At 38.1% G+C, this 14,432-nt stretch overlaps 1 protein-coding gene across 7 annotated transcripts in view; it reads right to left on the reverse strand.

Moving 5' to 3' along the window:
- ROBO1 (roundabout guidance receptor 1) overlaps window positions 1–14,432 on the reverse strand; it is a 698,550-nt gene that overhangs the window by 86,030 nt on the left and 598,088 nt on the right. For all 7 annotated transcript variants that reach the window (XM_040054708.2, XM_058419158.1, XM_058419153.1 and 4 more), the window contains one exon: window positions 1,025–1,145. In XM_040054708.2, coding sequence (XP_039910642.1) covers window positions 1,025–1,145 — 121 coding nt within the window. The remainder of the gene's footprint in view (window positions 1–1,024; window positions 1,146–14,432) is intronic.

Consider the following 14,432-nt stretch of genomic DNA (forward strand, 5'->3'; position numbering starts at 1 on the left):
TTCAAAAGTGTTTATACAAAACCAAAATAAAACAGTACAGGGGATCACAAAGTCTTCCTCAGCTTCTAAAGGGTTACCCACCATTTTCTTCCTGGATATTCAGCCTGAACAATTTTAAGATGGCATAAAACCTTGTTTCATTAAGGAAACCCCTGTTTCACATGAAACTCTGAACAGGTCTTCCTAGCTCAACAATGCAGGGAAGTAAGATAAAAGTGCCAAAGAGAAGACAGCTCTTAAACACGAATTTAACAAAAAAAAAAAAGCAACAACACCAACTACTAGTACTGCAGCAGCATTGTGATGGAAACCAGTGTGCTGTGAACCAGGGCTTAGATGGTCTCATCCTGTAAAGACAAAACACCTATTTCTTTTGCACAAACAGTCAAGCTCTCTCAAGCCTCCTCTACTTTAAAGTAAAATGAGACATGTTTTGAAGGAAAACCATCTAAATTTTCCTATGTTGAAGGAATACTGAGACTGCACTTGGACTGACAGCTTCCCTTCTGATGTGGCAATAAAACATGTAATTTTCAGCTAAGGTCAGCTATCTTAAATGAAAATGGGTTTTTTGATGCTCAGAGGGACTAACAATAGGATCACTTGAACAAGCAGATCTCTTGTAGCTTTACAACACTCTTCATATACTCCTATAAATGAAAGCATAATTATTCCAAATAGAAATTTAGAGTAATTCTGAGTCCCTCCAGTAAGATGGAAAAAGTAAACCTCTGCTTCTTAAATTTGTTAATTTTTGTTTTGCTGTTATTTCACAATACTGATCCAGTCATGGACACTGGAATTATTTTCAGTTTGAGAATTAAATACAAAAGCATCTTCTAATAAGAAAAAACTGTCCCAGGTGGGCGGCAGAGCCATTACCTTCCTTCTATTTGCTAGATTACAACCATAAGAAAAATGTTTTCAGCACTGAAAAGGAAAGGGATGAGAAATCTTTAGAGAAAGGCTTACTAGAAAAAACAAGATGAACACTTTCATCAATAGAGCTAAAAGGAATTCTTACCTAAAACAGTGAGCTCTGCAACTTCACTTTCACGTTCTCCAACCATATTTGTTCCAACACAAACGTATTTCCCAGCATCATTCTTTCTCGTGTATGTGATCATAAGCTTTCCTCCTCTGATCTAGAACAAACCAAGGATAACAAAAATACTTTAGTATGAATTATCAATTTAATAAAAATAGCTCAAAAAATATTTTGTTACAGATAAAAGAACAAGACACCAGAGGTTTTCCATATCGCATAAAAAAGTGGAAAAAATACTATTACCATAATTTCCTTATCTTATACAAAAAGCTTGTGTTTTAGTTTTACATCAGTATTTTAAAATCTCAGAGATTTGGACTCTTGTTAGTTTTTTCCTCATTCTGTGTAATGTAATGCTGGCTCCTCACCAGCCTGTTTAATGCTTGTCAGCCAGAAGTACTACAGTTCCTTCCCATGTACTGATACAATCAGGCAGAGAGTAAAAATTAGCACGAGACATAAATCTCATTTTCACATCAAGTGCTGCAATTACTTTTTCTTGACAAGAAATATGCGCATGCTATCCTGCTGCTGGTCGTGCTCATTATTATTCATGAATTTTGTGTTTATTTTGGTTTTAATTTCTTAAGAAGGTGAAGGAAATTCTTTATTCTTTACTTCTTCACCTTTAAATAAGTAAGTATAAAGACTGATAAGCAGCTGAGCAGAAGAAATTATATTCTTACTGGGAAATGAATAACATTCTGCTCTTAATTTTGAATTCAGCTTTTGGGAGATAATGGAATTCCAATACCCCAAAACTAGAAAACACACTTACCTTTGTTATTCCAAATCTTATGATGTTATATAAAAATGTACAATGAATGCATGTGAAAATATCTGATCTTCCTTTAAAAGGACTTATTCCCCCATTTTATTGACCAAATGGTTGAACAAGTTTCAAAGTTCACCAAGATGCAGCAAAATTTGTGCAGGCAGCTGCATATGCACCATTTTTACTTTGATATACAAAGAAAGTTCCTTAATTACAGAAAATACGTTTTGAAGAGCACATATCCTTACGAGCCCCATCACTTCTGAAAACCACTGCAGTCCAAGGCATGGGTGGAAGTAGACAATAAATAAAAGCCACATATGAAGCTACATGAAAGGCTCTAATGTGGTCAGTGACAAGGAGGAGAGTGTTCTCAATATGAGGTATTTAGCTGGAGTTGCCTGCAGCTAGAAATCTATCCCTGGAAATTTGACATCTTGAGCAGTGTTGGGCCCTGATTGTCATTGTAGGATGTAGAGGCACAAAGATGACAGTCAGTTATTGAGATAAATGGACACGCACGTGGAGCGTAGATAGTGTTGCATACAAATTTCATTCTGTTGCCTTTGGCACTCATTGCTTGAGAGCACAAGAGATATGTCCTTTATCATTCAGAAAGCTGGTAATGCTGAAATTTCAGCGGAGATTTGAGGCATGAGGAATGAAAAGTAAAGGTGACCTGCAAACACACATTTTTTCAGGAATTTATATGCATTTTTAGATTGCTGACTGCCTGAACCGGTAAGCAGGAGAATGTAAAATATAACAAGAAGTCTATCTATATTTATTCCTATTTTACATCTCCCTAAATCACAGAAAGCAACTGATCTTCCAAATAATGGATGCAAAGAATTTTTTAAAAATCCCAAGTTTTGAACAACTTTCACTTGCATTTTGGGGTATTTATATGTCCAGATACACATGCAGAAGTACGTATCTTTTATGTATATAAATATCACACTGAACAGAACAAAGAAATGTATTTATACATCAGAAGAATTTGCCAACTCATCTGATGATTTCAAACCCATGTAAACTGAAATCAGTGATTTTCATGCATGTCTTCACAGTCTAAATCCTAGTGACATTCAGTAGCATTTGTGCTCCTCTGTTATTTTATCACTTAAAATCCCATTCAAATCCACCACAATATGACACAACCGCATATCTTGCCCAAACTGTAACCTTAAGCAAAAACAATCCTAGGAATTTCTTGTAAGAATCACTTCAAAACTCCCTTCAAAGCATAGATGGAGAGAAGCATTAAAGCAGAAACATATGAAAACCTAAAAAGTCATTGAGAGCTGCTTTTCTTGCAAGTTATTTGAGATTTAGAGAAAGAAGGAGGCACAGAGGAAACATTCCCTTATGGATGTTGAAGCAGACTTCCTAAGATGTGACACGAATGCTGCAGGAGGCTGTGCTTACAACATGGAATTCTGAATGCATGTGCAAAGGGGTTTCTTTTGTTTGTTTGGTTGGTTTCCTTAAAACATGAGAAGGGTTTAGAATTTTAGCTACAATGACGGTTATTCCACATGGAATTGTGATAAATTACACAGCTACAATAACATGTGCCACCACTGAATGTGGAATTACACATGTCTGTAACTGGAGCAGTCACAGATGGCTAGAAGGAAGTGAACTGCCCCTGGTGGGCAACTACCAAAATTCTTCATTGCATTTTAAACAATTAGGTACCCACCATCTCAGTAAGACTGGCCAATCCCTTCAGTTTAATATGAAATTGCAAATTAGAACTGCAGATATGAACAGCTTATGTTGTCTATGAGCAGTGTTTCTTCTCAACAGGCAATCCCAGAAATACCTAAGGACCACGGACCAATGGCTTTAAATAAAAAAGCACAAAAAGGAAGACATGCATGTGAAATTTGGTAGGAACACATAAAGAATCACTGCTGAATTTGTCTTACTAAGTTCACATCCAGTATTTAGAGCCGTAAGCAGTCAAATCACCTTTGGAGACAACACATGAAATCTTGCAAATTACAACTATTCACAGTCTGCGTATACGTTACAGTTAATGAAGGCATTTTAATTTGAGTGCTCTGGCTCTTCTCATATTTTTGCCCTTGCCACTGGATACACCAGCTGAACTTTATAGCAGCAAATGATATAATGGTTTGCAAAAGTGACAGGCAGTGAGTGTACCATTACATCCCAAACCTCTTGAAGAGTTGTGACCATGCTGAATACCAGGAGAAGTCCTTTCTTCCTAGTAAACAAGACACAGAAAACAGTTTTATTCTACTGCTCTAGTAGATATAGTTGCATCGTGGGAAAATAATGCCTTTGCTAACTTGCCAAAGCTTAAAGTCCAATTCTGAAAGTCAGTGTCATGTTTCATTTATACCAAAGTGAAGCCGAGGCACCTTTTTGTCTTTTCATGCCTCTTCAGAATTTTGTTCTGTTCCTACCAGCAAATCTATCAGGGATTTGCAAGTAGGATCATACAAGAATAGCATTGAATTCTAATAAGAGAAAAAGACCGTGATCAGCATTTCACAGATGATCTTCAGCTGCCTGTGAGATGTATGGATTATTGTATGTATGCTAAGAAAATATATGATGGTATGATGACTTACAAAGATTTTTGAAAGCTATTTTCTATGACCTGCCTGCCTGACCACATTTTGCTCCTCATCAGTAAATTGCTCATTCAAGCAAGTCCACTTCATTTATTTCTTTAAACAATAGTTGGAGATGTTCACACAGAAAACTCTAGGCACCCACAGAGTTAACTAGGTCCAGAATTGCAAATTATGGCCACCCAGCAGCAAAAAAATCATATACAAATAATGAATCAACTCAGTCAGCCAATAAATCAAATCCATAAAAACTTACCCAAGGGTTCTACAACATACCACCAAGAATTCAGTATAGCTGTACACACATATATTCTTATTCTGAGACCATATTTTATATACCTATGTGTGTTGTGTATATGTGTGTAAATTTCTGCACGTATAAATCCATACCCATCTGTCTGTGTTATGAAATATTTTTATATATGTGGGTGATTCATTTACTTTTCACAGAAATGTGGTATGAAATATGAGACAGAATGAAGCCATAAGAGAAATGCTTGGGGAATCCAAATATAAATGTGAGTGACATTTTTTTTGTTAACTTTCTTTCAGTTCCTAGTTTATTTAATAAATGAAATCTGTTGCAAAATAATTCTAAAGCAAACTAATTCACAGGAAAATTAAATTTAAGACTGCAGAATGAAATACGGACTTCTGTTTGTATAGCCAGGGTTTCTGCATACGCGATATCCCAAATTTCATTTATTTCAGTCTTCTACAGTCTTCGCACACACAACAACCCATTTTCTTTCATTTTCTAAATTAAAAGTGGTGGGCATGTAATATTAACCTGTCAGACACTGCCTTTACTTTAAAAGTATACCATCTAATTATGAATAACGATATAACAGCCGAAGTACAAGGTGAGTCCAGGCAATTGTAATTAAATAGTGTCACTAATGGTCCATCCAAGTAAAATGGAGCTTTTATTTCTTAGTTAAGAAACACAGAGTTTGTTCATTTCCCTCTGTTAGGTCTAGCATCCCAAAATATCCGTATCACAACTCATCATTGGTGGAGAGACTGTAAGGCATGGAATGTCAGCAATAGAAGGCAGCTTTGCGGTTTGAACAAAGCTGAACAAAAAAGAGCACAAATGGCTATCTATCTTAATTTTTATTTAAAAATTTGTATCTCGTTCCAAGCCTGGTGAATCCCATGTATTCTTCCCTACCTATTATAACATGCTTAAATATCAGACACTAGACATCAAAATGTGTTTGGAGCAGGTCTTCAGCAATGATTAAAGTTTGTTCTTGTTTAACTTCAAAGTTCAGATGGACGAGTCTGTCCTGCTTTCCGTTCCATTCTCTGGGACCCCAGGAAGGTACATGCTGCCTCCTCCAGATCAAACACACAAAAAATTCTATTTGAAAGTAGCCTGAAACATTCTTTCAAGTGGTCTTCCTGTGCTGTAAATCTGTCATGACAAAGTGCAAGCCAATTGTTCCCCCCTACCACACAGACCAACAAAATAGCTTTGCAATACAGACAGGCCTGAAGGCAGCCTAAAGGAAGGTGCAAAATGCATAGGAAGGTGGCTTTAGGTAAAAAGAAGGTATTGAAGGTAGATAAAATGACAATAGATTCAAGCCGCTGCTACTGGCACCCCTGCCAATCTGATACATCAGAGGCAGAATCAGATTCAAGTCCGTCCATAAGACTCCTTTTCCCACTTTTCTGGCCTCATTATTAATGGCTGTAACGACAAGAAGGTGGATTTCTACAAAGGCTTAAGGGTTATCTGTGTCCTGAATTGCTTGGTGAATATCAGAGGCAGCTGAGGGTTTTTCAGCCCTTGACATTATCACAAATATCTTGTGATAATGTCAATGCCTTGACATTAGCCAAATATCAGAATTACTTTATGTGTTGGATGCTTCACCCAACGGGACTGTAAAAACAGCTAAGACATATTCAGAATTTCATGAATCAAATTCAGAAAAGAAAAATCCATGCCTCAGCACATGTGATTTTCAGAAATTTTAAACTGTATCAATTCCAAGTTAAATTTCTGTAAACATTTGGCTTTTGTTAATCACAAAGGAAGATTTAATTCACAATAATCCATATTGGCTCACATTAGTCAGAACTAATTTCTGAACAGACAGCTATGTTTATATTGCAGTATTTGAACCAGTAAAATACTTCTCTGAAATGCTTTCCCAGCTACAGTACAAAGCTACAGTACAAAACATTCTCTACGCAATACTTCCTTTCTTATTATAAGTCAAGATTAATATCTTACAACAAAAGCATGTCGCAACTATCGTCATGGTCTTAAATCTATCCTACAAAGATCACAAAAAGAAAAAAAAGTGAAAAAGAAACAGCAAATGCTTCATAAACTGTTGTTCCCACTGTTATTTATTAAGTACAGAAAACATACTAAACTCAACTAATGGACAACACTTAGGTACATCCTATGGGTCACTAAAATTATACCTGGAATTATCAATCTTTCTGCAACATCCAAAGAAGGCCCTGCATGGGAATGATGTTTTTACAATGACAACTGTGAAATTTCTGTGAAACTGTAAATTTAACCCTACGCATAAATCTCCCCTGGATGCACTGGTGGACATACAGCTTTCACTACAATCAGTGATTGAAATCAGAAGTAAAAGTGAACTTGAACTGAACTCGATGTCTGGTATGTCTTCATTTCTCTTCCCTTAAGCAAGTCAGAGGATTTGAAGTATCAGTTACACATGAATTTTCTTTAAAGCATCACCACTACTGTGTTATTTACACACCTCCAAGGATAAAATCTCAGACCAGCCAAGGTTAATTTTCCACAAAAAATCTCTCAGTTTTTAAATACGTTACCTAAAGAATCACAAACGTAATAAGGAAAAATAATACTAACAAACCACAAATTTTAAAACGTATAAAAACATCCTACCTGGTAACCATAAAAGAAACTACATAACCCAAATATCCAGAGGAATTTAGCAGCCTGTTTCCCACTGTAAAAGAAAGACCAAGGTCACTCTGAGGGGCTGTGCTAAAGTCACCAAGGATGAAGCCAAAGGCACACCTGCATCACCAGACCTGACTCTGCACATGGCACATCACACCTAAACCCTGCAGACACCACCAGGGGTGGAGGGAGGTGACTACAACCACCACGACTTTCCAAAGGGGCCCAGACTCTGCTCCTGATTCCAAGGGGATTTCAGTTCCTGACTGTCATTGAAGGTATTGACAATATTGTCTTGCTTTTCTAAGTCTGGAGCTAATGTTGGCAGGATGACAACATGGATTTAAGATAACAGTATATTATTGTGGGGTGTGTTTTCAGCAGACAATTTCCTACTTTTCCCTCAGAAAAGAGCAGCTGTGCACAGACAACATTCAGTTTCAAGCTTTAGAAGGATGGGTAGGTAAAACTTCACCAAGACTTGTAATCTGATGAAAGACATTTCTCAGAGTGCAGATTTCTCACGGGCATCGTGCTAAAATATGGGGTTTTTCAAGGTTTTTATGTGGGGTCATCTAAAGGGAACTGCTCTGGCAGGACTCAAATTATCAAGAGATCTGAAGTAGGAGTTCATGGGTCTTCTTCTGCCATGAGCTCCCACAAGAAAATTAAAGGCCTTCAACATGCAAAACCAAGAATTTCCTAGACTTACAAGTACAATTGTGAAGCAGCAACAAAATCCTCACAGTCTGAGAGGAGGGAATAGAAATGAATTATCCGCATTTTTCTCTTGGCTGGTCTGCGCAGCAGGTCATTATTTTCAGTCACTCCGTGACCTTCTAAGATGAAGCAGTTTTGGCTCAGACTCCCACTTGTCTCGAAGAGAAGGCACATCCCCTCAGCCTGGCTGCCCACTGCTGGCTCCTCGCTCAAGGGATGCAAATCTCAGGCTCCCGGATCCTTCCCGTGACCGCTGCACTTCCTGCACTAAATTGCCTGTGAAAGCTTTCCTCCCTGGAGCTGGCACAGCAGCTTCCCAAGGGAAGAAGGATTTTCTTAGTTCCTCTGGGGGTAAACCTGAGCTCTTTATGGCAGAGAACACGAACTGAGAACCAAACTAAGCAAATAAAATTAGTCACAGGTGACTAAAATGCAGCGGATTCTTTCATACATTTCCAAATTTGTATTTTGACAGTTTTAAATTTTGAGACAGGTTTGACTTCTCATTCAAAACATTTTCTGTAAAAACTTTATGATCAAATTAACTCACAAAGAAGTTTTGGCCCTGCCAGCTAAACACTACAAATAAACAAGTATTTTCCAAATACTTAAAAGAATATAAAATGTTTTTCTAACATAACTAAAAACCTACTGATTCTCTGTCTTTTGACCAAGATGACATGCCATGGAAATGAGACCACACTTCAGAAGAAGGATATAAACCCATGTTAAGCTCCTGGTGCATTTATCTCTGAGTGAGCCTAAGGTTAGTAGAACTCTTTTATAGTAAATGCTGGACACACAAAGTTGTGAAAACATTAAACCTTTCCCATCATTTGTGGAGCACTGTCAAAAAGAGCAGCATATGCACTGCAATGCTGATTTTTCATGAACAGTTAAACACAAAAGTCATATATTAATCTGTCACATTTCACTCTTCCATCACCGTTCACTACAGCTCTCGTGACTGTAGCACATGCAAATCATAAATCACAGATTTCCTTCTATTTTTTGTGGTCTGCACACAAGCCTCGTGTTACAGGACTGAGGCAAAAACCTACAGTCGTAGGCAACCACAAGCAAATCTTGAGTGTCACTTTCATTATTACAGAAGGGCTGCTGAAAAACCACTGGGCTAGACATTGCAGCTACAAAAGGGCCTGTGCTTGGAAGATGCTAAAATTTAAACTTACAAAGAATAAGGAGGAGAACGTACGCACAGAGAGGCAAAGAGCAAATCCCCCAATTTCCCCAGCTCACAGAGCAGCCCAGAATCATTATTTTTCTGTGCTCAACTTCAGCTCCTCCAGAGAGACCCCAGAGGCAGGGAATGACCTGCAGATCTCGGCCCGTTCACAAACGCTCTCTGTTGCTCCACAGCACAGGCTGATCCTCAGCAACACACGGGGCAGCCAGGAGATACTCGGGGTTTCTTTCTCTTGTGAAATAAGCCAGCCCAGGTTGCAAGCAAGCAGAACAAAGCACACACTGTTCCCATTCTCTCCATGCACGGCGAGCAGCCCTCCCTGATGCTCACATGTTTCCCAGTGCCATCCTTTAACTGTGATAAAGGATGCTGATAACCGAGCGCTGCTGCTTGTGGGCTGCAGCCCGGCTGGGCACTGAGGAACGCGCTGCCCTCTGGTCGGGCTCTTCCCACTCAGCCTTTGGAGCAGCAAACCCTCATTGCTCAGGGTATAAATGGAAGTGGATACCCTGTGGAAAAGGCAGAGAGCACGGAGAGAGCGAAGCCCCAAGAGCAGTGCCTCTGGCCTCGCCTGCTCACGGCTGGAGGCTGCCCCAGCTATTCAGGCGGGCTCTGGAGCCCTGCTGGGATAATCGCTTCCTTTGCAGCAGTCCCTTGCTATTCCTCGCAGATGCCACAGTGGGTTTAAACTTCTGGCACAGTTCTTGACGTTGTTAAAAGGTTATTGTAAACTGCACCGATGGAAAAGGCTGAGAGAGAAATGTTGCTGCGAGGGAGGGAGGAACTGTTCTGGACACTGAAAATACTAGCTGCTCAACTTTTCACATTGGTATTTACAAAGCAAAGTAGCTGGCCAGGTTCTGTATGGAAATCAGTCTCCTGTTTGCTGATGTTTGCTGTTATTGGAACGGGCTTGTAAAAATGGCAGAGAAATTGCAATTACCCTGCATTTCATTTTCCTGTTTTATCTTGCGCCCGTGTGCACGCCTTTTTTAGATTTAGTACTGTCCTCTCATAAATGAGAAACTTTGACGTCTTCTGTATGAGCAGCGTAAAAAGAACATAATGAATATGAAGTAATCTTTGCAGAAAACTGTTACTTGATCAGATTTAAGTTCACTTGGTGCAAATTACCTTTTTATGACAGTGACAAGAAGTTAAAAACTGCATATGCACTCCCACAGTATACTTTCTTCCCAAAAAACAGAAAAAGCCCACACTGTGCTTCCAAAACATACAAATACAGAGTCCGAAGTGAACGCTTAGATTTTAAAGACATTACTATTTCTTTCCCAGCTACTGAGCATGACAAACAGAAAAAAAAAAAAAAAAAAAAAAAAAAAAAAAAAAAAAAAAAAAAAGAGTTATATTTTTGCATTTTAAAGATTAATCTATGTCACATTCTGGCAGAATTTTTCAAAAACAGATGGCAAAATTTAGGAGCCCATGGCTGCTGGAGAAGGTGTGTAGTTGTCAGCATTTCTGTCTGTTAGATGGACATACTGACATGTCCAGGTAGTTGAATTTGCAATTCCACTTTCCAGACCTGATCCTGGATGCTGATCACCAGAAGGTGCCGCCTGCAGCCCCTGGCATGCGATGCACCCAGCGCCACCATGGCCCACGGGGGACAATTTACAAATGGGAGCTGCCCTCCACAGAAGGTCTGAACTCACCTCTTCTGAGGCAATGTGCCATTGTGAATGTCCAATCAGTGCCCCAAATATGTAAAAATATTTATAGTGAAAATATTTTAGAGTGGCATTTCTTTGTGTAAGGGCCATGATGCAAAAACTTACACTAAAGAGCGCCAGGGAAAGCTGACCCATGCAAAGAGGCAAGAAAGACAGTATTTAAAGGACTGTCTTGGTAACATCCATGCAAACAAGAGACCTTATCAGTAAGCTTCCCTGGTCTTCTTGTCTCCTTTTCTAACACACACATTAACAGGATCAACCCCTACTGCAATACATAAACAAATTACAGTATGCCACATCAGTACCCTGATGCCTGCACCAAGGTATAAGCTTACAGAAGTTTTGGACAATAAAGACCACCCTTGTTTATCTTCGAGGACACAGATTCACTGTTTGCACTTACTTACCAGGAAAAGCTATATAATTGATGTTTGCTACTCTTGCAAAATAATTTTTAATAGAAGATTCACAATATGGTTTTCAAATGCTGAATAAACATTTAGCATTAAGAAGGAAAGATCTAGGAATTCTCAAGTATGATAAATATAAAAAAGAAATACCCAGAGAATCTAAGAAATCATCAAGTGTTCATTGTATTTTGCGTTGTGCTATTAGTGACTATCCTTCACGTGTTTCACCCGGACTTTTTCTAAGACAGCCATATTGTTCACTTTGGAAGACAAAAGAAAGCAACGTTCTATGGAAAGTGGAAGTCAACCATGACCAGAAAGGCAATAATTTCAGAGAATGTTTGATAAAGGGTGAAAACAAGTTCTGATGATTCTCTTCTCCTTTCCAACAGTTCCATGTGTCATTGCACATTTGACCAAAGTAGCATGAAATCTTAAATAGTTTTGTCATTTGATGAGATTCACTTTCAGTGGATTGCAGTGAAATATTGCATGTTTTTCCAGACCTAAAGTTCTGCAAGAAATGTTTGGTAGAATATAACATAAATATTTTTAGTGTATTTCAGAAGAATCCTTAAATATTCTTAGGTGTCTGAAAACAGGAATTCTGGACAATACTACTAGATTCAAAAGTTTGTTCAAGATCTGGCAGGCCTAAAGCATAAATGCTGTATTACAGATTATTACTGGCACTTGCAAACATGCATGCCAAGAACAATCTGATATGCAGGCCATTCTATGCATGGAATATTAAAATATTAAAATATTTGCTGTATTTAGAGTTGCCTTTAATAATGTGTTAGATTTGGATCTTGGCTCATTTTACAAATTAATTTCATAGTGGGAAGAGGGATTTAATGAGATGCACACTTCAGGAGGAGCAAAAAAACCCCAGAAGCTCATTAAATGTGGACTTGGAAGAAAGAAGGTATACATACAGGATTCCATTGGAATGAAATTTTAGACCCCAAATTAGTAAGGTAGGCATATAGATATCAGAGTGGCTTCAAGTGTTTCTTTTTCTGTACAATCATGTGGTAAAATGAACAATACTTTTGCCTCTTTCTTGGAACTGCCAACTACTCTTCAAACACTCCCAACGGGAAAAACCATGGGATCACACCTAACTGAAGTAAGTTAATGGAGAGCACAGAGAGGGATACACCCCTGTCCCAGTATCATCTCGACTCTCTCGGCTGAATGTAAAGGGGACAGAGATAACTTTGTATATCATTTGAATGCTGCAGATCGGTACCTAGGTGTAACGTTTGTAGACTTAAAGACTGCGTTTTGTAGCAGGTATGAAGCAAAGAATACGAAGGTAAAAAACTAGTGCACTATGGGCTGCTTGGGGCTAAAAGTAATCTCCTCCACAAGCAGAAACAAAAAGTCTCTTCACATTCTCCACACCACCTGAATAAATACATCATCTTTACCTTATAAAACTTGTCAACACTAGTAGTATCAGTTCTCCAATGAGAATTTGTGGAAATCTTTTGAAATATTCAGAGAGATAATTAATCTATTTTGGGGTCTCTTGGTTTCATTATTTCATGAACACAAACCTGATGGCTATTACCAGCATCCAGAAGTGGGTCTGGCCATTCAAATGGCCTACGTGTTTTATCAGAGGACAGTCTTGGGGAAAAAAAAAAAAAAACAAAAAAACCCACCAAAACAAAAAACCAACTCTGTTAAGCGTGCATTTAGAATCATAGATCTGTTAAAGTTGGAAAAGGTCTTCAAGATCAGTGAATCCAACTGTTAACATACAATATATTAAAACAATATTGTAATACAACTTGGACAATCTATGTCAACAGGCTTCTCTTATAAAAGACTTCTCTAGGCTAGTTATCAGTGCCACAGACAAGTATTTGTAGACACCATTTTCTGGATTAACAAAACAAATCCCATTTAAATTATAATCAGCTTATTATCCAACATGGTACCTTAGCAAGAAAATTACAAATAAATAAAGGGTCCTTAACCTGTCAGTAACTAGAACTCATCCCACAGAACCAATACTTAATGCTGACATTTTGTCTGTCACCACACACTTTTTTGCACTGTGCAGCAAGTATGAACGTACCCATTTTCAAATTTAAACGGAAAATGCTCCTTCATCTTTTTATTTTTGTTTGTAGTCATATGGTTGCTGTTTTAATAATTAAGGAAAAGCAGAGATAAAGCTGGAAGTTTTAAGATTTCATGTCTATTTTAACACAAAATTAGGAAGAAAAACAATTCACTCTCAAAAAGCAACAAGAAATATTCCTATGAAAAAGCAGTGGAGGACTGAGACTTCAGTGTAAATTGTGTGAAATGGTGTAGGTTGATAAAGGCTCCAAAAGCACAGGTATCCCTAACATTACAAGCTGTAATGATGTGTTAACCTTGGTGACAGTCAGAAGAGAAGGGTCAAAGGTTCAGCTGGCATCCCTGGGGGTATCCCACAAGGTGAATTTGAGGCTCATTTTCAGGGCAGAACAGTAAAACTGACACTGCAGTCTGAGAAATGTCCATGTTGGAAAGACGAAGAACTGCATTTTCCTTGAATTTGCTATTCATAGCAGTAGAAAAAAAGGTCTTTGTTGAGATGGTTAAAGCAGGAAGAACACAGTTGGCTACCACATGAGATAGTAAAGGAACATTTTTAAAGATCACATCTCTTTTTGAATTGAAAATAATTATCAGAGCAGGCTTGCAGTTTATTTCATTCTGGTTGCTCCAGCTACTCGTAATTTTGTGTATTTTACAAGTTATTTCCCCATGTCCTACTTAAAAGGTTCAGATTGCTAAAGTTAAGGTTTCTCCTCCTACTGAAACTACAACTACCCACCTTTACTAACTTCAAGAATAAGAGATACAACAGATGACCTCTTACAACACCAAAGCCTTGGATTATTGATGACAAAAGCAGAGTAGCATTTGTCATCACCAGTTGCGTATTTTATAATATTTAAAAATGACAATGCAAAAGATAGAGGCAAAAGATGGGAATCTTCTTAGCAGAAAGTCTCATTAGAACAAAAACTGAGAA

This window comes from Hirundo rustica, chromosome 2 (assembly GCF_015227805.2).
Source record: "Hirundo rustica isolate bHirRus1 chromosome 2, bHirRus1.pri.v3, whole genome shotgun sequence".
NCBI lineage: Eukaryota > Metazoa > Chordata > Aves > Passeriformes > Hirundinidae > Hirundo > Hirundo rustica.